General features: G+C 35.8%; 1 protein-coding gene across 1 annotated transcript in view; it reads right to left on the bottom strand.

Moving 5' to 3' along the window:
• LOC113438574 (cytosolic phospholipase A2 epsilon-like) overlaps positions 1 to 25,127 on the bottom strand; it is a 30,929-nt gene extending 5,802 nt beyond the window's left edge. The window contains exons 1-17 of the mRNA XM_087921779.1: positions 25,049 to 25,127; positions 22,826 to 22,962; positions 21,727 to 21,855; positions 20,584 to 20,624; positions 20,235 to 20,277; positions 19,005 to 19,062; positions 17,035 to 17,192; positions 16,470 to 16,556; positions 15,033 to 15,070; positions 14,376 to 14,511; positions 10,499 to 10,635; positions 9,472 to 9,694; positions 5,589 to 5,703; positions 4,106 to 4,243; positions 3,511 to 3,618; positions 2,020 to 2,196; positions 563 to 732 (exon numbers count right to left, since the gene is read on the bottom strand). Coding sequence (XP_087777905.1) covers positions 563 to 732; positions 2,020 to 2,196; positions 3,511 to 3,618; positions 4,106 to 4,243; positions 5,589 to 5,703; positions 9,472 to 9,694; positions 10,499 to 10,635; positions 14,376 to 14,511; positions 15,033 to 15,070; positions 16,470 to 16,556; positions 17,035 to 17,192; positions 19,005 to 19,062; positions 20,235 to 20,277; positions 20,584 to 20,624; positions 21,727 to 21,855; positions 22,826 to 22,962; positions 25,049 to 25,127 — 1,974 coding nt within the window. The remainder of the gene's footprint in view (positions 1 to 562; positions 733 to 2,019; positions 2,197 to 3,510; positions 3,619 to 4,105; positions 4,244 to 5,588; positions 5,704 to 9,471; positions 9,695 to 10,498; positions 10,636 to 14,375; positions 14,512 to 15,032; positions 15,071 to 16,469; positions 16,557 to 17,034; positions 17,193 to 19,004; positions 19,063 to 20,234; positions 20,278 to 20,583; positions 20,625 to 21,726; positions 21,856 to 22,825; positions 22,963 to 25,048) is intronic.
• Between the last annotated feature and the right edge of the window lie 514 nt (positions 25,128 to 25,641).

The raw sequence follows: 25,641 nt of genomic DNA, 5'->3' as shown, positions 1-25,641 counted from the left end.
TCTTTACATTTATATTGAAAATATGGACAACATAGAGGAATTATTTTTGTCATATTTTGTGGACTTGCAAAAAAGGCCAGAAATGTTCATATTCATACAATGGTACAAAAATTTTTAACAATCAATATTTAACTGAAATCAGATTTTTTTCTAGCCGAGATTAACGGTCAGTCAATTAGAAAAAGAGCATGGAAGATTATTTTTATATACAATTAACTTGTGATTTATGGGTTTGAAGATTAGAAAGGGTAGCTTATAAAAAGAAGGAAAGTATGATGTAACTTTAAACAGAAAGTGAAATACAAATGCATAGCCACTGTCCAAGAGATCAGAAATTGCTTCTTTATAATCTTTTCTTTTTTCTTTTCTTTTTCTTTTCTATTTCTATTTTATTTCTTACATTCACCATTCTTCCTTATTTTCTGTTTCTTTTCTAGTATTTGTATAGTTTTCTGTTTATTAAAAAATCTTCAATAAACATTATATTGAAAAGAAAAAAAATAAGTAAATTAAAACAAAGAATCCATATTGAAAAATAGGATGAAAAACAAGAAATTCTCACCCGTGACTGTGATCCTGCACTGTAATTTAAATGTAGGATAACATCCACCTTCCTTTCTGGTCTCAGCAGAGGAGCAGAGCTAGTGTTGATGAAGAATCCAGTGTCTTCCAGAGACAAATATTCTTCTGTTTGGGTTAACTGATTGGGTGAAGCAGAGTCCAGTACAGTGTCTAAAAAAATAAGAGGAAGCCCAAATTCTTCTAATGTGTGAGTTTTGCCCCATTTTACAACCTTGTCACAGTTGTTAAGTGAATCACTATAGTTGCTAAATTAGTAACATGTTTGCTAAGTGAATCTGGCTTCCCCATTGACTTTGCTAGTCAAAAGTTTACAATATGTAATAACATGATCCAGGGACCTGCAACCATCATAAACACAAGTCAGTTGCCAAATAACTGAATTTTGATCTCATGATGACGGGGATGCTGCAATGGTCGTAAATGTGAAAAATATGGTCATAAGTCACTTTTTTCAGTGCCATAGTGACTTTGAACAATCACTAAATGAACTGTTGTAAGTCAAGGCCTACCTGCAATTAGTGTGGCTTAAACCATGAAAGCTTCACCAATACACAAACTGTGATTTCTTGTCAACAATGCAGAAGTGCTCTGCTATTGCCTTCTTTCTGGAAGAAAACCACAGTGGTGCAGTGGTTATGTCAGCTTCCAAGTAATGCAACTGTTATAAAACGAAATCCAAGGCATTTCAATTCCTCAAAGAATAAGTTTATTTGGATACACCATCTTGGCACTAGCTGGTGGAAAGCCAGTACTGAAAGTTTCCCAGGTTTCCATGTCACTATAACTATAATTTTCTCAATTTTCCAAAACAATATGTCACCTTATCCAACCAGGAGGTGAAATGGTTTCCTGGCAACTTCTCTCCTCCTTCCTCTGACAGAGCAGTTCTGACCGAGCAGTTGTTGGAACGTGGCTGACTCATTGTCCAGCTATGTTGTTTTGGCTGGAGCTCCATCCACCTCAGTTCTCCCCCTTCCAGCTCTCAAGTGTGTCAAACTGAATTCATATGATTCCCCTACCTAACCAAATTCAGGCTTGACAGATTAGAGTGCAGTACTGCAAGCTACTTCTGCTGACTGCCAGCTGTCTGCAATTTGGCAGTTCAAATTTCACCAGGCTCAAGGTTGACTCAGCCTTCTATCCTTCTGAGGTGGGTGAAATGAGGAACGCAGATTGTTGGGGGCAATAGGCTGACTCTGTAAGCTGCTTAAACAGGCTGTAAAGCACTGTAAAGCGGTGTATGAGTTTAAGTGCTATTGCTATTTCTGAATATTTATTTTCATTTTCCTGATTAGCCACTTGTTTTTATAAGAGTTTCTAATTTAAAGTACTAACTGGATGTAGCTCTGCTTAATTTTTAGACACCATGGAAGTTCAGCTAATTTACTGAATCTATTCCTGTATTTAAATACTCATTTAAAAAACCAATGAAATTACCTTTCCATCTACAGAAGTTTTCATTCTCAAGGTAACTATTGTCTAGCTGGAGACCTTTGATGAAATTGTGGTATTGGGCAACTGATAAGCGATCTGTTAGGACATCTCTAAAAGCACAGGATAGTGGTCCAGGTGGAGTGTGGAGATGGGGATCAATAGTTAAATGAGGCTCTTCATCTATAGAAAAGAAATTATGATGAAAGAAACATGTTATTTGTCTACATTTTTAATCCTTTGCAAAAGTAAAGATAGTCTTCAACCTACAAACATTCATTTACTGACTGTACAAAGTTACAGTGACAGAGAAAAAAGTGATTTCTGATCCCTTTCATGATTACAAAACTTGCAGCTCCCCGTGGGGTGATCAGAATTTGGATGCTTGGCAACTGGCATGTACTTATGACGGTTGCAGTGTCTTGTGATCACTTTTTGTGATCTTCTGACAAGCAAAGTCAGTGGGGAAGCCAGATTCAGTTAACAACCATGTTACTAACTTAATAATTGCAGTGGTTCACAATAACAACTGCAGCAAGAAAATGGAGGCAAAACTCAATAACCATCTTTCTTAGCAACAGAAATTTTGGGCTCCATTGTAGTTTTACGTTGAGGACTACTATGTAAATATTTAATCATCAAAAAGAAAATAAATCCAATGTGATGGTAGCGCCAATTTTGAAAGAAGCCTTGTTCAACTATGGACTGTTTCATTTATCTAAATATGCAGTAAGTTATATGTCATAGGAACTAAAAAAATATTTTAGAAATGCAATATTTTATGGTTTCTGAGTTTTTTTACCTGTCTTGTATACATATAGTTTAAAAATATTAGTAACATGCTTAATGTATTCAATCAATCAACAATTGATAAGATATGGTATTAAGAAACAAACGTGGTATTAAGAAACAAACGTGGTTATTTCTTGGTTCAGGGACCAATTAGGGTTAATATTTGGGATAATTTGGGATTGAAGCCCTAGTAAATTTTCTATGAGTTGATTGCAAAAACAGTTTGTTAACCAAAGTCTTTGGAATTTCAATTTTGCCTTTGTTTTATTATTAATAATTTGTATTATTTTTATACTTGCATATATTTATTATTATTTTTCTTGTTAACTTTTGTTATTCTTATTGCTATATTCATTGTTATTAATATAATATATAGATGACAGGTAAACAATCTGAAACAGATTTAGTTGTTTCAAACGTTTTTGGCCTGTTTTGCAAGTGGTGGGAAATTAACAGTGCTGTATTACATTAAACAGCATTCAACTAGGAAGATTATTATGCAGGTGTTGGTTAGTCTTTTTTAAAAGACACCTTTTTAATGTGTTGTTTATTTTGTTTTTTTATTCTTTGGTTTTTAAAAAAACATATTGACATTTTTTATTTTAACGTTCCCTGAATAAACCAAATATTAGACACCCACCACCATCACCACCCAAAAAAAGCCCATTAGTAACAAAAGATAAGAGTGGTATGAGAGCAACCTACCAATATTGACAATTTGATCTTGAGTCCATTTGTGCCAAAAATCCTCGGAACTTTGACTTTGATTCCAGAAATACAGTAGATTAAAGGAAAATATGCTGCTCCACATGCCTGCCCAGAAGAATGTGCATAAATGTATTTTTGTCTCCTTTCCCATCTCAGTAATCATTAAGCAACTCTTGGAGGCAGTAGAAAACTATCAAGGTAGAATCAAATTATTTTCTCTTTTTAATTCTGTGTGTGGTTTACTAATATTCCCTTAATCTATCACTACATATTTCCTCCAGCTACCACTGCAATCATTGTGGTTGTTGATGGTGGTGTTCTATCTTGGTTGAGGAAGAGTTTTGTAAAACCGAAAAGCTCACACTCAATTTTATGACTTTGAACCACTCATTAAGATGTTCTTCTTAATATGAATGTGAAAAATTCAGGTTAGCATCTGCTTTATGTTAACACTCAGTTGAACAGTTGTATAATGATTATTATTGAATAGAGTATACTATAATTCCATTTGGATTCCAATTTTCAGCTATCTTTTATTTTTTTAAATTAAAAATGTTAATTTTCTATAAAGTATAAATCTGTCATTTATTACCTTGCAAGTAAGAGATCCGAGTCTCTGGTAGCCTTTTCATTAGATGCCCCATAAAGAATTCACTACCAAAATCTTCAGTCCGAACAAAAGCTCCATATTTTAGTATTCCCACTTCATAAGGTGTGAATTCCATCCATTCTATAGAAAGAATTACAGCCACAAAAATGAAAGCAAGACTCTCTTTGGTGCATTATCTCCAGTATTAGGCAAGATCAGGCATCTGTACGTAACAGGTATACACACACACACATGCACACACACATTTTTCTGTCTTATTCCTTCCTTTCTTTGTTAATATTGTTTGTTCTGTTTTAATTATATGTTTTTTTTCTTTAATAAAGGCTTAAATGATGTGGCACGTATGAGGTTTGTTCTTAATTGCTGTTATTTGTATTGGTTCAAAAATTCAATCTAAAAAAGTAAGAAAACCCAGGGCCATAGGTCACACATGGAGTTTGAAAAAAGACCTGACATCAGTGACAAATCTGTTTTATTGTTTGCCAGCAGTATGGGTGCATATATACAGTCATCAAGACAGATTTAAATGTTATAACACAAGTAATGGTGTGGCCTTAAATATCTGTTTGGGAGCATGGAAGGCCCGTAGCCCAGCTATAAATAACTTGCTATTTATTATTTTTGCAGCTGCTCTTTATTCAATTAAAAATGTAAGGGTTAATAACATGACGACATATGTTATTTGGTTCTAGAACTGGGATGCCCCAAATGCAAAAGCAGTCTCACCACTGACAATTTACTGAGCAATGGTGCACCGGCTTCTGTTTCTTAGCCTGGAGTTTCTTCTGGAATTGGAACTGAATGGATTAAACAGGCACAGAAGACCCCAGCTGAAGATTTCAAAGTATTAGACTAACCTTGTGTATGTATTATTATAAAACTATAATGTCTATATCTAATTATTGGTATATGAATATTTATTCATATATATATAAAGAATCACAGTGGTGCAGTGGTTAGAATGCAGTACTGCAGGTTACTTCTGCTAACCCCTGGCTGCCTGCAATTTGGCAGTTCGAATCTCACCAGGCCCTTCTGAGGTGGGTAAAATGAGGACCCAGATTGTTCGGGGCAATATGCTGACTCTGTAAACTGCTTAGAGATAGTTGTAAAATACCGTGAAGTGGTATATAAGTCTAAGTGCTATTGCTATTGCTATTTATCATACTCATCATTTATTATCTATTGGATTTATCAGAGTGATGGTAAACAAATTAAAAGATCCACAGTATAACAATAAAACTATAAACAGGCAATAAAATATTAAAATGAATCATTAAAATGCACAATGTCTTTGGACTTAAGATACTATGTCACATTTGCATCCAAGGGACAAGAGGTGGCTTTCAATCTGAGATTACTAATGTGCAATTTATTTTCTCTGCCTGTTTCATAAAAGCATCAAGAGACCTATATCTAGCTAATCAAAGATCTCTTGGTATTGCCACCTTGAATTTGGTATTACCCTTGAAATCCGTAGTGCTGTACTTCTTCTTTACATTGATGGCAGTGTAAATAGGGAAAGGATTCTGCCCCTCATTCACTGCTTGTTGCTGATCAGAAAGTTTATGGCTGTCTTTCTGTATTTTCAAAGAGAACATAAAACCAGTTAATGATAGAAAATAAGTTATTCTTTTGTAATAAAAAATATATATAACCTGTTCTGAAATTGTGTATATTACAAATATTGAAATCCACATATCTGTTAGGTTTCCAAGAGAAATGCCACTGGAATACCATGACATCTTAACCTTCAAAGCATAGAATGGGACTTCCAGGTGAGAGAAAGGTGAACCAGATGTTGCTGAAGGAGGGGAAATGACAATATGGGCTTGTGCTTCAGACAGCAGCCCGTTGCAAGGAGACATCAGGACAGCAGTCAACCCATGGGTCAGAATGTCCCTACTAGATTCAACCCTACTAGATTCATCTGATTCCTTTATCTATCTATTACTGGCTTTCTAATCATTTTAAAGTTACAGGAAGTCATTCAAGCAACAAGTTTAGAAAACTACCTGTTGGGTAACTCTGCAATACAGAGAAATAATAATAATTACTTGCTTAAAGAATATAAAATAAATGGCAAAAAGCTAAATAAGAATTTAATTCAAGAAAGATATAAATGCATTAAGAGACCAGATTATTTTAGAATATTAGGATTTTTGCTAAGTTTTGAAATAAACAAATTATTATCTTCCTGGGAATATAACTTGTTTATTCTATGAAGAAAGAGACAATTGGTTTAAAATTTTAAAATAAAAAAACCTGAGGGGGAAAGGGGATTAATGAATTAAAAGAAGAACAGTGAAATGTATAAAATGTCAGACAACAGTATGACACATAAGACATTTCAAAGGATATTTGAAGAATTGGGGAAGGAACTTATAATTAAAGTGCAACAATAAACTCTGCATTTGCAAACACAGCTTTAAAGAAGACTGTAAAGGGGAAAAAAGAAAGAGAAATAAATAAATAAACAAACAAAACCAACCAACCAACAGAATGAAGAGGTGAAACAAACTCAAACTGATGCAAAAACAATGGAAAATACAGAAATTGTGGATTATAAAACAGAGGTGACAATGGAAATACAAATGAGAGATGATATGGGGCAAAGGCCTATTACTGGAATTACAAAAAAGAGTTTCTAAAGCCTGGATGAAATTTTCCAGATGTAGATTCAGTCCTACAATAGCTACACAATGATTTAAGGACCATGATTGTTAGAAGTAAATTAATATAACTATCACTTGTTTGATCAGGGTTAAAATAAGAAATATTTATAAAAAAAAATTGGAGACACTTTATGGACTTTTTGCCATTTGCACTAAAATGATAACCAATTTTGAAATTACAAAGCAGGGAGTGTTATGGGAAGAGGTGGAGTATATGAAATCTTATAGAGAATGGGGGACTATTAAATTTGTCTTGCTGCATAGAAATTGGGATTCACTTCTTTAAATGTTTTTTTTTTTTCTTGCACTTTGTATTTCTTTTCTTTCTATTTGTCCTTGATTTCTTATCCTCTGGCTTTCTAATTTCTCTGCTGTTGAACATTTTTATGAATTACTTATAAGAGGGATTAGATAATAGGATTATCAAATTTACAGACAACAGAAATAAAAATAGAAAAGACCGTAATAATGGTATTAAATTTCAAGAAGATACTAAGAATGCAAAACTGTGAACAAAAGTTAGCCTCTCAGCAGGGACAAATGCAAAGTCCTATATCTGAGTAGGAAAATCAAAGAGGCAGCATTGAGCAGCAGTACAGGTGCCCCCTGGCTACCTGTCTCATTCAGTTAAAACTCTCTCATAAAGAGCCCTATGCCTGACCCTTCTTTTGCTCCTCTTAGAGGGCAGAGAAATTGCTTAAGTAAGCAATCTCTTCCTGAGTACTTTACTCTGTGATGCAAAGCTTCTTAAAAAGTGCTAACTGCAAGTTTATTTTATCTATTTATTTAATTTATTGGTCAAAAGCTTACAATATAACAGAAACAAGAATAAACATAAGTTTAAATACAAGAAATAGGAACCAATAATTGGGGACAATAGGACAGGGATGGTAGGCACGATTGTGTGCTTATGCATGCCCCTTTCAGACCTCTCAGGAATGGGGTGAGGTCAATAGAGGTTAGTTTGAGGGTAAAGGAGTGCGGGTTTGAGCAGGTGACAACAGAATCAGGTAGTGAGTTCCAGACATTGACCACTCTGTTGCTGAAATCATACTACCTGCAATCGAGTTTGGAGTGGTTTACATTTAGTTTATATCTGTTGTGTGCTCTTGTGTTGTTGTTAAAACTGAAATATTCAATAACTGGTAATGAATTAATTAAGTGACCTTAATTAACTGATTAAATCCCCCAACAGCACTGCATGAAACTGATCTGATCTGAATCAGTTTTGCACTGAAGGCTTTTGATGATGTGATTGTGTCCACTGCTCAGAAAATGAGTTATTACTGTTTACTTCTACTGTATTTGTGAACAGTCACTATTCAAGGTAGTTGCAACACTTACTGACCATTTCTCTGGAACTATTTGTAGTTACTAAACAAAGACTACATATACATCCAAAAGGACCTGTATATCTTGATAGATTGCAATTATACAATTAAATTTAAGGTAGCAGAATGAAGCAAATGCAATCCTGGGCTTCATCAACAGAAGTATAGTGTCAATATCAAGAGATCTCATCCTTTTTCTATATTCTGCTTTGGTTAGATTACACCTAGAACCGTGATGACGAACCTATGGCACGCGTGCCACAGGTGGCATGCAGAGCCATTTGTGCCGGCATGTGAGCTGCAGGCAAACTTACCTCACTGCGCATGTGGTGCCTCACAGCTGATTTTTGGGAGGTTTGAGGCCTGTTTTGGCCTTCCAAAGGCTTGAGGAAGGCTTCTTCAGGCTTCTATAAGCTGTATAGGCCAAAATCTAGCCCTGTTTCATCATTTCCGGTATTTTTGGAAAAAACAGATGTGATTAAACGAGGCTAGATTTAGGCCTACAAAGCTTGGAGAAGCCTGCAGAAACCTTCCTCAAGTCTTTGGGAGGCCAAACAAGGCCTCAAACCAGCCAAAAATCAGCTGTGAGGCACAGGGCAGATAAGGGGGTGGGGGTCGGTTGGTGAGGATTGCGCATGAATGCCTAGGGGACATGGGGGGGGCACATTGCCTTCTGGGTGCTGGCACACGAGAGCGAGCATGCAAGCATGTGCACAATTTTTGACACAGGAGCCCCAAAAAGTTAGCCACCACTGACCTAGAATGTTACATTCAGTTCTAGGTACCACATATGAAGAAGGAGTGAAAGAAACGAGACAATAAGGAGCTTGAAAGGAAAAACATTATGAGGAATGGCTGAAGGCACTGGATATAGTTTGAAAAAGATAAGATTGTGGAAATATGTGATAGTTCTTTTCAAGCATCTGAAGGACTGACATGTAGAAAACAGAGCAAATTTTTTCCAGAAGACAGGACAGGAAATAAATGGTTACAATGATAATGAAGTAGATTTCACTTGGACATTAGACAATCTTTCCTAATGATAAGATTTAGCAATGGACCAGACTGCCTGGTGGATCTTCTGTTCTTTGAAGTGTTTAAAAAGAAACTAGATATTCACCTTCTGCACTGGACAAGGTTTGGATTAGATGATCTCCAAGGTACCCTGCAATCCTTATAGCCTATTATTCTAGGAACAGCAAATGTTATTTATACCATCCAGCCGAACATGAATCTGCTTGCAGGAGAAAAACAATGGGCAAGGCTCCTTAGGATTCGAAGTCATACAGAATATGGCTAAGAACCCATAGTTTCAAATCATACTATTAAAAAAGTACTCTACCCCATCATTCAACATATATTCAATAAGGAGACCCCACAGATCTATGTACGATGTTTTTTGTCCTTCTTCTTTCCGATGTCGCAATTGCCTGTTGTAATATTTCAAACGCTCCATGGAAAAACCATTCAGTTTGCTCTTAGTTACATGTCGTTTAGCCTCATTGATTTGTTCATCTAGATTCTTTCTTGACCATTGTGCATCTTTGTACAACTTTGCCATGGTCCTAAGAAAAACAATTCGAGAATATAAAAAATATCTTGCTGGATTAAATAGCAAATATCCTGCAAGATTCCTTTAAGATACCCCAATAAAGCAACAGCTCCCCTATTATACAATAATTATATTCCAAACAAAGAAATCTGTGTTAGAGTCAGCCAGCAGAGCTAGTGTAGTCAGGAATTATGGGAATTTAAGTCCAATATACAGATAGTCCTTGACTTATGACCATTTGTTTAATGATTATTCAGAGTTATGACAGTGCTGAAAAAAGTTGTTGAGAGCACACAGGACCATTGCAGCATCCTGCGGGTCACATAATCAGAGTTGGATTGCTTGGCAACTGGCATGTATTTATGATGGTTGCAACATTCCAGGTTCACTTGATTGCTATTTGCAACTTTCCCAGGGTGCTTTTGGCAAGGAAATTCAGTGCGGGGAAGCCAGATATACTTAATAACTCCATCAGAAAGGTCATTTAAAAAGGACCACCTGTTTTATTTATCAATACAGAACTTCTATTGAACACTTACAATTAATTGTAGACAGGTAATTAGGTCAAAAATGATTTTTCTTAATATATATTTCAGCCCCAAATCTCCTTGGCACATTTATATCCCCAGACTTCAAGTGGATTTCTTTTCTTCATTCAAATAAAGTTACAATGAACGCAGGTTCTTTTTAAAAAAGCAGCAAGTACACAGAATTATTCCTCAAGTAGGTCAATCATTTCATGTCCTAGCGAGGTAATTAAAGAGCACAGAGACGGAACGGAGCAAAGTTTATTTTTCTAGCATCAAATATGCCTTACCAGGTTGTGCCCGACAATCCACTCATGTATGTAGCACAGTCTAGGAGGCTGAGCTTCTGAAGACCTCGGAGACTTCCAAAGCATGCAGTCAGTGATCGCATACTGCCCCCTGTTGTCATGATTGCAACTATCGGGACCTCAAAAAAATAAACAAGCAAGTAACTCTCAATTTTGAAAGGAGACCATGAAATTCAAGATTTAGACTTAGGCTTCTTCTGCACCTTCCCATGTTTCCTTTTAACAATATACTTTGCTGCTATTGCTGCCTGGAGGTGGGGAGAGAGGACATTGTGTCCATTAAATAAGACACTCCAGAGGACTCTATATGGGCATCATTTTGCCATTTATGAAATGGGGTGTGTGTGTGCGTGTGTGTGTAGATATTGTGAGAAGGAAAATCTCAGTGGCGATAAGAAAGAAAAATGCTGGTGCTACTTGAAAAGCAGGAAGTATTTCCAAGAATCAAAGCCCATGGAAGGTAGACAACAAAATAGGAAACATTCTAGCAACAATATTTACAGTTTTCTAAATCAGTTCCTTAATTGGTATCCTTGACAGTTAGAACAATTAACCAATGGAACAACTTGCCTCCAGAAGTTGTGAATGCTCCAACACTGGAAGTTTTTAAAAAGATATTCGATAACCATTTGTCTGAAGTGGAACAGGGTTTCCTGCCTAAGCAGGGAGTTGGATTAGAAGACCTCCAAGGTCCCTTCCAACTCTGTTTAAAAAAAACATTGTCTCTCTTATCCATCATCTCTCAGTCTTTTTAGAATTTCATCATTTATTGAATTCTTTTATGTTTCTTTTATGTTTCTCTTTTGGAATCCTATATGTCTTGCAAGCATTTTTGCACAGGTTAATTGTTCCTTCTGCTTTGCTCTTTATTTCCTTCTGCTGCATCTTTTGAATATCCATCCATAACCCTTCCATTATTTTTGAAAAATCATCCTTTCCCCCCTCTGTTCTGCTGTAGGCACTCAAGGGATTGTCTATCTGATCTTTAGTATTTATTATTGCTATCTTTTCAGTGTTTTTAATCTGCTTTTAATTTATTTTTACCTTCTCGTAGTTTATTTTGCTTTGCCTTCTCTGCCACTCCTTCTAATTTCTCAGCTGTCTTTTGTGTGTTATATTCTTCTTTTCCCACCATTTGTACAGACCCTTCTACTTTCACACTTTATCTTTAAATATTGCCATCAACTTCTTATAGTTCTTTGTTGTAATTTCTAATATTTCTTTATAGAACTTGATTATCTCCTGCTGGGTCATTTTGTAACAATTAAAATACCTCTAATATTCCAGTATCCCAATATCTAGAAACTCCAAAAAATATCAATTGCTAATAAAATTTAGTCAATGATAAAATTATTCCTCCAAGTCCCCTAAGTTTCTGATCTTTAAATGTTATAAATTTGTACTTTTCAGACTTTCTAATTTTCAGTTTACCCCTTCCCAAATTGTCCAGATTTTAAAGTCTTATTTATCTTTTCTTCTTTTCCTTTTTTCTACTTTTCAGTGTACAGTTCCAATAATGTTTTAATGATTAATTTAATTTGTGTGCGCTCTCATAGAACTGGTAGGAAAAAATTTGGAAACCCACCACTGATGCCATAGTACTTCATAAAAATGTTATCTGACTTTTCAGTTGACTACAGTACAACCAATCCAAGCTATGAAAAGCACTGCCATATATCAAAAACATCTCAGAAACAACCAACAGGCTATTACAGCAACAATCCATCCCTGTAGCATACAAATTAACTAAAGTCCTTTAAAACAACTTAGGTAAACCAAAAAAGCATCATTTAATAATGAAAAGACATGGTGAAAATTTCTTAATTTCACAACATGGACAGACTTAACCATAGATTCAACAAGGAAATTGTGAGCATCCTAGACCAATCTAAATCCAGGAAAAGCTAGTGAATTCCTGGCAGCTTGGCACTCATCAACAGGCAAATAGAGATAAACAACATTTACACACCACTAAAAAAAACCTATAAAAAAGCTAAAAAGGAAACAAAAAGATTAGAAGGCCCCTCACTAACATAGGAAGGGATTGGTACGATTAACTCCAGATAAACAATCAAGCAATAAACAACAGCCTAATCAAGGAATTACCAAAATGGAAATATCACTCCCACCAATCTACAAATGCTGCTTATCTGGGTAATGAAACATCTTCAAGAAAAGAAGCAATCTTAGAAAATTCCAAGGACTCCACAGTTCAACCCTGAGTTACACATATTCTATATATATAGAAGATTGGTATCTAATTACAGTGTAACTCTAATATTACTGACTTTTCAGCACTTGATTATTTCCAGGGCACAAGGTGGCAGTAAGGTGAGCACAGAGTTGAGTGTCTTTGTCCCCTCTTTGTCTATCACTGTGCCGGCTAATATATATAATACAGTGTATAATAAAGTTATTTGTGGTCACTTCCATCTGTCTTCTTAGATGCATATAGAGCACACGTTCCTTTGACTCACTTCCTAGTAGGATAAGCAGATTAGATGGTAATCTTTGCCTATCCATATTATATATTTGCTGTAAATAAATCTTTCCCCGCTATTATTAGTTATAAAGCCTGCTTCATTAGTCCTTGTACAGATTGAATTCCCACTCACAGGAACCCTCATCTATAAATTTGCATCCCTTTAACCTCAACTAGGATATTTGGTTTAAATACATGATAAGTAATATGGCATTATTACAATTATAATTATAATATAATTGTTAGAGATATCAGATTTAAAATTAGAATTAAGATAGACTTGTAAGAGGCAGAAGAAGAAATTGGGAGCACTTGCTTCCCATCTGGGAAGCTAATTTTAAAGTTACTTCTCAAACCTTACATTATTGTCAATCTTAACTTTAGTTTGTTTACAATGTTTTCTTTATAAGACATAGTGTGTTTATTTAATTAAATTAATGGCAGGCAAGTGCTTTGCTTAATAAATTAACCATAAGACGTTTGAAAATGAACCTCAGTATTGATTAATCCAACATGGTGACAAAAGCTAGAATCGGCTACCTTCAATTCTCATAGCCTCATAGACTCCTCACATCCTGGATATAAATTGTTTCAATTCCTACCCTGAAAATGATGCTACAGAGCACTGCACACCAGAATAAGGACAGTCTTTTCCTGAACACCATCACTCTGCTAAACAAATAATTCCCTCAACACTGTCCAACTATTTACAAAGTCTGTACTCCTATTACTATTAATCTTCTCATCACTCCTTATCACCTATCTCCTCCCACTTGTGACTGTATGACTGTAACTTTGTTGCTTGTATCATTACGATTTATATGGACTGTTTCCTAGTATGATTTGATTGCTTATTATACCCTATGACTATCATTAAGTGTTGTACCTCGAATGTATCTTTTCTTTTATGTACCCTGAGAGCATACGTACCAAGACAAATTCCCTGTATGTCCAATCACACTTGGGCAATAAAGAATTCTATAGAATTCAAGGCAGCCACTTCTGCCATTAGGTTTGACCTCTTATACAATGCAGGAATCCAGATTAATGTTTTCCCCACAAATGACTGTGTAATCTCCAATGAGAGGGAATCCACCATTTCCACCAACTGGTTCTTTCATTGAATTCATTTGGTTGACCATTTCCTATTGGTTAACCAAGCGTTTCACATTCTGAAATTAGGGAATATTGTTTCTAACTTTCTTTCAGGAATTTGGTGAGTGCTTGCCCACAAGTGATAATTCTTATTACTGCATGAGCAGCTGAAAAAATGGAGACACACAAAACAACAAGAGATTAGATCAATCCTCATCGTGATGTCTATATACAGTCAATTAGAATCCTTCAGGAATAACTGACATTCTGAATCATACATACCTCATGGTCCTGCAGGTCCTTTTCTAGTTTGAGAACCTTCTTCAAGGCACCAGTGACAATGTTCTTTCTTTTGTGTAAAAAATCTTGCTCTTGTGAACAAAGGTCATATCCCAAACGGAGGCCAAGATTGGACTTACTGAATTAAACACACAAGGAAATAAATGTCAGCATACCTGTTCCATCTTCATATTTGGAATCTTCTTCATTACCTGAAAATGCTAATGATCAAGGAAATCTTGAGTGACAGCTTGGTTTTTTTCCCCCCAGTAAACCTATAGTGACTACTTAATAAAGGTGACATGAGAAGAACAATTTATAAAGTAATTTGTTTTTAAATGGCAAATGACAATATTTATACAATGTTTTTTCCATAGTATTTATTTTAATTATCATGTGTACAAAACAGAATGCCACTACCTACATTGTCTCTTTTGCTATTAAAATTGACATTGGAATTCATGCCATATCCCTACGTATATATTACATGCACATATAATTACAACAGAAATGAAAAATATTTGGCCTTAAATAATACAAATGCTGCTAATTGCTTTAGGAACATGTCCCCAAACAAAGATTGGAGAAATAAAACATATTAGAACAGAAATAAACAGAATAATTAAAATTGTAGCCATTACCATCCGAGACATGTCTTACCAGTCTTCTGTCTTCACATGCAAAGCAAATTTCTTACTCTGAAAATTCAGAATGCAAATATAGGTTTCTTTACATTGTTAACATTTTTTTCATTCCAGGAATCATGTATAATTTCTGGCACACAAGTAAAAAAGTGGATATATGCATTTTACCTGCTGAGCCAGAATGCATTAAATTGGTTACTGGATAGTCCATATTATTCTGATGGGACATACGATAACAAATACTTATGCTTATGATTTAAGAGCTCATTTTTGAGACCACGTGAATATTTCATGGATATTTTAAATAGTTAGTCAACACAGTTTGCAGCAGGATATAGGTTGTCAACCAACTAAAATTTGTAGTCAGCTGAGAACAAGTTTGATGTAGTGATTAAGGCATCACTACGAGCTAGAAACCAGGACACTGTGATTTCTAGTCTAGTGTTAGGCATAAAGCCAGCTGGGTGACCTTAGGCTAATCACTTTCCAGCACCCTTGGAAGGGCACAGTGGCAAACAACTTCTAAGAAACCATGCCAAGAAAACTGCGTAGACTTGCCTAGGCAGTCACTAGGAGTCCAGATTGACATGAAGATATACAGACAGAGACACAAACACAGTCAAACAACTATGCAGTTTTTAATGAAAGAATGAATTTATTTACATCCATCTGCATATTACAAGATTCTAGTACACCTTTTCTCAAAATCTTGAAGAATTTTCAGTTTAAGAGTATTTAAGTTTAATTTTACATTTGAAGTATAGGTTGGTGATAGCAATTCCTGTCTACTATTTTTATCATACTTAATACAATGATGTTTCTAACTTGAATGTTGTTTTCTGAGATAAATCAGTAAAAATTGTTTGATACAAAGAACCTGGAATTGAAGTTCAAAATGCAATTGATTATATTGAGATGGTATGTTGATTTTTCCACTGCTATGTCTGAAGTCCGTAGGATTCAACAGAAGAAACAGAAAAGTACAGAGGACTGCAGCCAAAAAAGCAAAATATTATCCCTTTCCTCTGCATGAATAGAAACACAGTCTATTCACCAAAGCAACAAAATCTTCTGATTAAATTCTATGGTTCTGCATTCTGTTGCTTTACTTAACTAATATCTTATTACATGATTCCAAGCATGCAATTTATTGAGCATCTTTGGTAAAAATGGATACCTGCATTGTTCATTTTAGAACTTTTATATTGCAAAAACAGATTAAAAGAAAACAATTGATAGGAATTGGTGCAGACCTCCTATTCCAAATTACTTTCATACACACTTGAGATTTTTATCATGAAGATAATACCATCATAACAATAATTCAGTTAGAACATGTGCTATGGCAGCGATAAATTACCTTCCCACTTCCCTTCCACCCCAGATTGTGGAAGAAATCAATTTAAAACATGGAAGCAGTTTAATGCAATATTCAGCAAAATTCTACTCTTACCTCAACTAATACTATTTTCTTGCTCTGCGGAATTGAATTTACTTCCACTTTTACAGATTTTTCTTCTTTATTATAAGAACATGGCCCCTGGAAAGATAATTATACTTCTGTACCCAAAAGAGTAGAAAGTTGCATGCTATGTAAGCAATCAACACCCAGATAAACAGAGATTAACACCAACATTAATATTAGATCAACAATTAAGTACTGTAGCCCAGTCAAGGAATTACCAACTGAAACAAACAAACAGTAAACAACAATCTAATAACAGAACCATCAAGACCACAGTCATCACCACTTACAGGACAAGCCGCAAGAATATAAACTAAGAACAAATCCCCTCTCTTGCGCTGATGTTACCTAGATAAGTAATGAAATGTCTGCAAGAAAACAACCAAGCTCAGAGAGTCCAAAGGACCCCACAGTTGAACCCTAAGCAATAAATATTCTCTTCCATCAATATGCAAGTTTTGCTATTCTTCAGTATACATTTATACAAAACTGATACAATAAGAATTACAAAAAGAGCCTTTAATAAGAAGATGACATTTGACAATAAACTCACAAATAAATAATCTAGATCCTCCTTTGGTAATCTAATATCCAATGTTGGATGTTTATATTTAATATAGTGAAATGTAGTTTTCATACAGTAGTCAAACCCCAAACTAAATTCCTTATGTTCTTCATGAGATCCTTTTGCAATAAGATATAGTCTTTTTTCTATAAAAGAAAAGGAAAAGAGTGTTCACAAAAGCAATTGCATATGTTTTAATGGCACTTTTTAAGAAACAAAATTAGTCTGGATTTGGAAGAATGGAAGAATCCATCTAGAGTGCATTACAGCAATCCGGTCAGAAGATGCCACTGAATGGATCAGTAGTTGCTGATAAAACAATAATGTGCTAAGTAAGATTATGCCACATTAAAAGAAGGTTATCCTTAATTTAAAATGGAAGGAAGGAAGGAAGGAAGGAAGGAAGGAAGGAAGGAAGGAAGGAAGGAAGGGAGGGAGGGAGGGAGGGAGGGAGGGAGGGAGGGAGGGAGGAAGGAAAGAAAGAGGACAGAGGGAGGGAGAGAGAGGGAGGAGAATGAGAAAGAAAGAAAGAGAGAAGGAAGGAAGGAAAGAAAGAAGGAAGGAAGAAAAGAAAGAATATTTAAGAATATTTAAAATGCAGTTTTCCACATCTGGCTAATGTAAACTACAACTGAAGTTGAAACTAATACTGGAAATTTACTATCCACACAAAGTGTATAATGAGGCCCACTTGTATAGGAACTGTATGTACATATGGATATCTATTCCTGTCAGAAACCACAACCCAACAAATTAATTGAATGAACAATGATAAATCACAATCACTTATAAAACATCTGATTTATAAAATCAACTTATCTCCATCTTTGTGTACCAATCATTCTCTCACATGGAAAAATTGAAATACACATATGTGAACGCCTACTCTCCCCTACTCCCTGCAGAAACAGGAAACAGAAATTAAAGTTTTAACCGTGCTAGACAAGAAAGAGCAAAGACAGGAGAGAAAAAAGCTGGCTCAAGATACGCCAATGAGAGCTGCCTACTGACTAAGAGTGACAGGAAATAAAGGAGTTCTGTTAAGACTTCACCCAAAAACTTAAGATTCACCAAGGAAGTAGGCAAGCAACCCTTCCAAATTAAGGTATCCATACTTTTCAGCAGAGAACTCCACAGTTCATTTAGTCTCATTCTGGTCTTTTATTCTTCTCAGCAGATCTAAGACTACCCACCAGTCCCAATTCACAAGTAGTGACGTACTGTAGAAAGAAAAATCTAGCTCCATGTTTTTGTAGAGTAAATACAATATACAATGTTACCTAGTACTTCACCCATTTCAAATGATGGTATTCCTTTATTAGAAATATTGAGTAGAACTGACATAAGTTAAAGACATCATTCCTGATGAATCGTATTTATTTGTAACATTTACTGGCCACCCAACTCCAGAGCAATTCACTTTCCAGTTTAAAAGAGTAGATCAGTATTTCTTAAACTTTTTTCCTCTCAAGAATCCTTCCCACTTAAAAAAAAAAACCCATAGAGGACCCCCAGCAGACCTTTTGTTTGTATGAGTTATATTTATTGATAAGTACCATATCAAAAATTAAAAGTGACAAATTTGCTGCAGCTGCTGCTTTCCATGTGCTAGGGATTTTAATATTGTTTTGGCTGGCAAAATTTTGAGGGTCTTGGAGCACAACGTAGGAGACATTGGAGCAGATAAATAATGTGACAAACAGAAGACATCATAAAGTTGCTTAATGTCGCCTCAGTGAGATGGCTGACATAAAAGTTTAATAAAATAAATAAATAAATAAATAAATGTACAGGAGAAACTCCATATAATACCAGAAATGTCAGGGACCTGGCAGCCACCCTACCCCAAGGCCTGGCAGAAGAGCCAGGTTTTTTTTAATACCATCAGGGTGGGAGCCACACCCTGCATGATTACAGATGCTACACCTTCTCTGAGTTTACAGAAAAAGTAATATTACTTGAGTTCCACGTCTTTTTCTTCTCCACCTCGACCTCCAAACAGCGGACTTGTCGAGACTATAGAAATACAAGAGGACACTAAATTAAAGTGTAAAATTCCTGCTATTGGTTTTCCCTCTGAATGATAAGATGTATGCCAACCATCATTGTTTGGGGGAGGTGTGTATGAGGGAATAATACCCATTTCCTATAACATGATATGGCTGAGAGCAATTACTGAAACTCATCTGTTAAAAATATTTAAAGGCAAGTGACAAGTGTTTTGTATGTATGTATATATATATATATGTATTTAACTATACATAAAATACATACACACACATTTAAAATCTAGTAATAGTAATAAATAAAACATATTTTTATATTTATTAAGCTATTCCATTGTTCTATCAGCTATATTCTTTACACATTTAAAACCTCTATTTTTACATGATGTTATATATCCTATGTGGTATACAGCAGTGGCCCCCAACCTTTTTTGTGCCACGGCCCGGTACCGGCATCACAAAATGATCCACCGCCCGGTACCAGCATCAGCACGCATGACAAGGCAAGGCGACCCAAGCGACCAGCCAGCCAGCCATCCGCCGCTTCTCCCCGCCACCTTCAACTCCTCCTTTGTATCTTTGTCGATGGCCTTCACTTCGGGACGGCTTAGGGACAGTCGCTTGGCTCGCCTTGCCTTGGGTGCTGAAAGAATCCTCCTGCCTTAGTTTCATTCGAAGCCCCCCCCCCTTCAATGAAACTAAGGCATGAGGATTCCTTCAGGACCCAAACGCCAGTTTCCAACCAGAAAAGCTCACCCGGAAGCACTTTCTCATCAAACAAGATGGCGGCACCCATCAAACCGGCGGCCCGGTAGGAAATGTTCCACGGACCGGTACCGGTCCACAGCCCAGTGGTTGGGGACCCCTGGTATACAGGATACACTCTGTGCATAACTGTATATAATTGTGCATAATTGCATATTACTGAGGTAATTATATTTTCAGGAAATGGAATACTGCCATAAACCTAAAATATTATTCACTTTGACAAACAGGATAGAAGATCGACTGTGAAAATCCTAAGGTTTAAGTATGAGATACTTGAAGAAATCATGATTTCTTAATCAAAAGTTTCAGATATCAGTTAGGAAAAAGAAAAGATATCAGTTGGAAATTGCATTCATTTCATTTCATTCCCTTTTTAGAAAAAGTAGCAGAGGAAAGAAAGTAGATAATACTTACCAGAAGAACTCCATTTGTAATGATTATTTCAGAAAATCTTGATCTTAAAAAAATCATACATAATTACTTTGTTTATTCAGCAAGGCAGGATATTTAAAGTTATTGTTTTAAAAAAAAGCAATTTCTAGAAATGTTGAAAACAACAGGGGAAACCAGTAAGAGCTCAGGATGTTTAAAATGCAAAGTTTCTTATGAGGTTTTGTCAAAATGCAGAGCAGGATTGCTAAATGGTAGAATATTGTCAGGTCTTACTATGAGTGTAGGAAAATATTGCCCAGGATTTCATATAGATGAGAAGCAGGGACATAGTAGATTCTGTAGAGATTATTTAGATTCTGATTTTACCCACCTGTGCAGCAACTCAAATTCTAATTCCAGCTCCTCATTTTCCTGAAATTAGAAGAAAGTAAGTGTAACGTTTCCTACTGAAGCCATTCTAAAAAGTTTTTTTTAGGAATTCTGAGAGTTGTTATCTCACCACAACTGGCACAAAGATGCCTGTTCTTTGTATTAGTGTTATGTTCAAGCATAATATTATCTGGATTTTAACTATAGTTGCAGGATACACTTGTAACACTAAATCATAGCGGGTGAACAGGCATATCAAATGGAGCTAAGATTAGAATACTAAATAAAAATATATTATTTTAAATCTCTTATGAACTTAATATCACCAGCATGTAAAATGATAGGTTGGGCTGTATATGCAGGTTTGTATGGTTGCATGGTTTACATTTGGATATCATTGATATAATTTTCATTGCTCTGAGAATTATGTGCAAGAATTCAAGTTAGCTGTCTACTAACTCCATTCCATTCCATTCTCCATTCCATTCCACAAAAAGATATTCTAGCCTCAAGAAAGGAAAGACTCAAGTTCATCTCTCTCTCTCTAGCTCTCTGGTGTATAACTGATTGTTAACAAATGCTACAATTCTTTCTAGAGGATTTTTATTTTAGAAGTTATCATATTGAGCTCCTGTACTTCAAAATGTATTTGTATTTATTTTTAAAATTATATGCCAGACATCTTTGTAGAAACATTATAAAATGGTTTTCAATGATGGTAAAATGATGCTAGAATTAAACAAACAAAAAATAAGATAGAAACAGATTTCTGTAAGCAAATGTTCTCTTCAGTTACTACATAAAAGCCTGCAAACCAAAACAATTGTGGTTTTTTTATATGCTCAAAAATGTGTGTGTAGTTTTGTACCAATTTTCCCTAACATAATTTTTTGCAAGGCATCTTTCACAATATAAACCTACCCATAATATATTTTTACATGTGCATTTTTTTTACTACAGTTTCACTCTTCTGTTAGTAAAGTGTGAAAATAAAAGGATAACTTGCATTCTAGTTTGTATATTCGTTCAGGATGTAAAATGGTTACATCAGTTTGGTGTGTGCATGTGCATGCAAAATAATTGTTTATTCTTGAGTAAACACACAAAATTGCTCTGTTAAAATGTTCATTAAGGTTATACAGACCTTTTGGTTGCAGTTAAAATTCATGAGCACTTTTTCATTCAGTGGGAGTTTTGCTATATCAAAGTGTACAGTGAAAAGATGGTCATCTTGAAAGACATCATCATCATGAACACTCAGCTCCAACACATTCTGGTAAAAGAAATAAAAGGTTGTTAAGTAGATATGTCATAAAAGGTAGAATATACATTTGAATGGGGATAGCATTGGGCTAGAAGAGATTGAAAGATTGAAGATTCTTTAGGTAAAAGGAAGTGTATGATGAGATGTGCTGTACATTTCATTCTTTGCTGTTATTAAAAATAGGAATCTGGTTGAACTGATGAGAAAGCTATTCTGTAGGACTGTGGAAGTAAATACTCTGTGCATAGTAGGTCTAACAGGTACTCAAAATGTCAAGTTTTGGGAATGGAGGCTACAAATACATTGATTAAGGGGATCTACAGAAGTACCAAAGGTGCTTTTCAAGAGACAACTGGACTTTCTTGTTTTTCTTTGAATATGTTTTACTTCTCATCCAAGAAACTTCTTCAACTCTGATTGATGGTGGGGAATGGAAGGATTTATATTCCTTTCAGACAGCAGGTCATAGGAATATAAATCCTTCCATTCCCCACCATCCAGTCGGAAATGAAGAAGCTTCTGGGATGAGAAATGATGGATTTCTTGGATTTCTCTGATAAAAACACCAGAAGCTTGTTAATTTTTATCAAAGAAATTAAGGCTGCATTTGGCTTCATGTTGCAAGCTTTGCCCCTTTTGTGCATGAGTGAGGTTTCGTGCTGATTAGTGAAAAGGAATGGGGCTTGTATTGCCCTGTTATAACTTCCATTGTTATCCTCTTTTGCGCCACCGAGCAACCCGTCTGTCAGTGCTTGGATCCAATACACCAACTACATAGAATTCACAAACTTAAGACACAGCATTTGAAATATAAATGAAAATTGCCTTCAGGTCTTTATAAAGGAAAGGAATGAGCTTGGCACATGAGTCTCAGACTATACTAACTTTTGACTATCCATAGTTTTCCTAATCTTTCATCTCCCTTGCCCTGCTGTGATCACACAGCCACTGAAACTAAAATTAACAATGAGTTGCTTACCTTTGCTTTCGACTGCACCATGAAGCGAAAGGTTTCATTCCAGACAGGGTCTTTGCAGTTCTGAATGGTCTTCGTTTGGTATTGTGCAGGAGAAGCAGTTGGCAGTTGTAGCTTCGAGTAGCAGTCAGGATGGCTTACTAGTGTGAAAGATCAAAGTATAAATAATTAAGTGACGGGTGATATTACTCAAAGATTACAGAGAAGATCAAGGCAACATTGGTATATCTGAAGAGGAACAGCAACAGTATATTTTTCTGTATACATAATATCTCTTAATCCTCCCTCCTTTGATCTGGCCTATATTTGCAATCTAATGCTAGAGGGCATAGCAGAATGATTTACAGGTTGTCCTTGACTTACAACAGTTCATTTAGTGACCATTCAAATTTACAATGGCACTGGGGGGAAAAAATGACATGACAATTTTTCACACTTACAACTGTTGCAGTATCCCCATGGTCACATGATTAAAATTCAGATGCTTGGAAACTGACTCATATTTATGATGGTTGCACTGTTCTGGAATCATAGGATCCCCTTTTGCGAACAGCATAGTTAATGGAGAAGTCAGCTTCACTAAACAACCATGCTGCTAACTTAACAACTGCAGTGATTTACTTAACAATTGTGGCAAGAAAGGTTGTAACATGGGGCAAAATTCACTTAACAACTGTCTCACTTAGCAACATAAATTTTGTGCTCAATTTTGGTGGTAAGTTGAGGATTACCTGTATATTGCAAGAAGATTAAAAGCAGGAGAATTTCTTTAGTCATAGTATAGTGCATCTATGTGTAAACTGAGTGGGGTTTGCCCTCTATTTATGTTGGCGTGCCCTAATACAATAATTGTTCCAATTCCTACTTATGACTGCAAAACCTGGACTGAAAAAAGCAGATAGGAGAAAGGCGGAAATGTTTGAATTGAAGTGCTGGAGGTGACTGTTACGCATCTCATGGACTGCAAAAATAACAAAGTATTCCTAGGCCAAACCTCACCCAAAATATTGCTTGAAGCCAAGATCGCCAAACAGAAGCTGTCCTACTTTGGATGTGTCATGAGAGCTGACTCACTTGAAAAGTCAGTCATGCTGGGAGTGGATCAGCAGATAAAGGAGAAGGGGCCTCCCGAGTATTTGCTGGCTGGACACTGTAAAGCAGGGGTCTCCAACCTTGGCGACTTTAAGACTTGTGGACTTCAACTCCCAGAATTCCTCAGCCAGCTGGCTGAGGAATTCTGGGAGTTAATCCACAAGTCTTAAAGTCGCCAAGGTTGGAGACCCTGCTGTAAAGGATGATGCTGGAATGACCATGGCATGGAGGGATAAAATGGCATGGAGAGTGCTGATCCATAGAGTGGCCGAGGATTGGACACAATGGGCTAGCAATGACAATGATGGTTTCCCCTGTCATTGTTGGTGGGAGAGGACCTGGAGGTCCTTTGGCTGGGCTGTTTACTGTTAGCTTATTTGGCAGTTCTTTGATTGGGGTATTGTTTACTTCTTGACTCTTGGTCTGATGTTAATCTAGGCTCATCTGGGTGCTGATTGATGATGGGGAGGTATTTTGGTTATTTTGCTTCCTTTTTTGACTTGTTAATTGTCTCTTTTGCACAGTATGTAGATGTTTGTTTCTACATGTCTATTAATTGAGAGGAAAATCCCAACCCTTACTAGCACTGATGATATTATCTAGTTTGAGTAATGAAACATCTGTAAGAAAACAAGAAAATTTAGAGAGCATCAAGGACCCCTCATTTCAACCGTAAGCTACAAATATTATCCTTTGTTGGCAAATTGATCTTGTTAGCTGGCACTTCTGAAAGCTGCACAAAACAACAACTGCAGGTTGCGGGTTCTATGTTTGCTTTAAACTGTAAGTTAGAGTACCACTCCTTGCAGTGTAAAAGACTATTAAGGAGAAAAATGAAAGAGTCAGAGAAACATGCTTTCTGGCATGCATTTTCCAAACTCAACTCCTCTCCATATAATCAGAATTTTAAAATGCAAGGACCTTAAGAGCTTGTCCTACAGGAAGAATATATTCAGTAACTAAGCTTCACTATCTTGATTTTCTTTGTTTAAGTTAAGAAATGGTGAACAACAATTCTCAATGAATCTCCTTCAGCAAAATAATCCCAATGCCAGTTTATACTACTATTCTGAAGCGGGGGGTGGGGGGGAGATAAACAAAGGGTACTCACGGGTACAAGAAAAGGGTACTCACGCATATCTGCTTTCCGGAGATTCTTTGCTCTGATCACTCTTATGATAAGGAAACTACAAGGTGCTACCTCTCCCTGCATAATAATAATGTATTGAAAACAATATTAAAGTGTTACCTGCATATTAGAAGTTGGAATGGTTGGAAGAGAGAAGTACTGAGCAGAAAAATGTCATACAGTAGACCTCAAAAAATTAAAGTAAACTTGAATACTTCTTCTAGCAAATATTAAAATGGTTAGGCTTGAATCCCCTAGGCTGACTTAGCCTTCTATTCTTCCAAGGTCCATAAAATGAGGACCCAGTTGACTTTGTAAACTGCTTAGAGAAGGCTGTAAAGCACTGTAAAGCGGTATATAAGTCTAAGTGCTGTTGCTATTGCTATCTGCTAAAGTATTTTTAGTGGAAAAAACTATCATCCTGTCTGTTAACAATTCTGATCATTAGGAGAGTTTTTCTCATTGTCAACATACACAACTTTTGTGTAATTGCCATTCATTTATTCTAGTTTTGTTGCAATACACATCAAGGTGATGTGTTATATGCATATATCCATTCTTTGCATTAGTTAATGAAATAATATTACCTATGCAACAT

This window comes from Pseudonaja textilis, chromosome 1 (assembly GCF_049901715.1).
Source record: "Pseudonaja textilis isolate UNSWEBS1 chromosome 1, rPseTex1.2, whole genome shotgun sequence".
NCBI lineage: Eukaryota > Metazoa > Chordata > Lepidosauria > Squamata > Elapidae > Pseudonaja > Pseudonaja textilis.
This window is presented reverse-complemented; position numbering and strand designations above follow the sequence as displayed.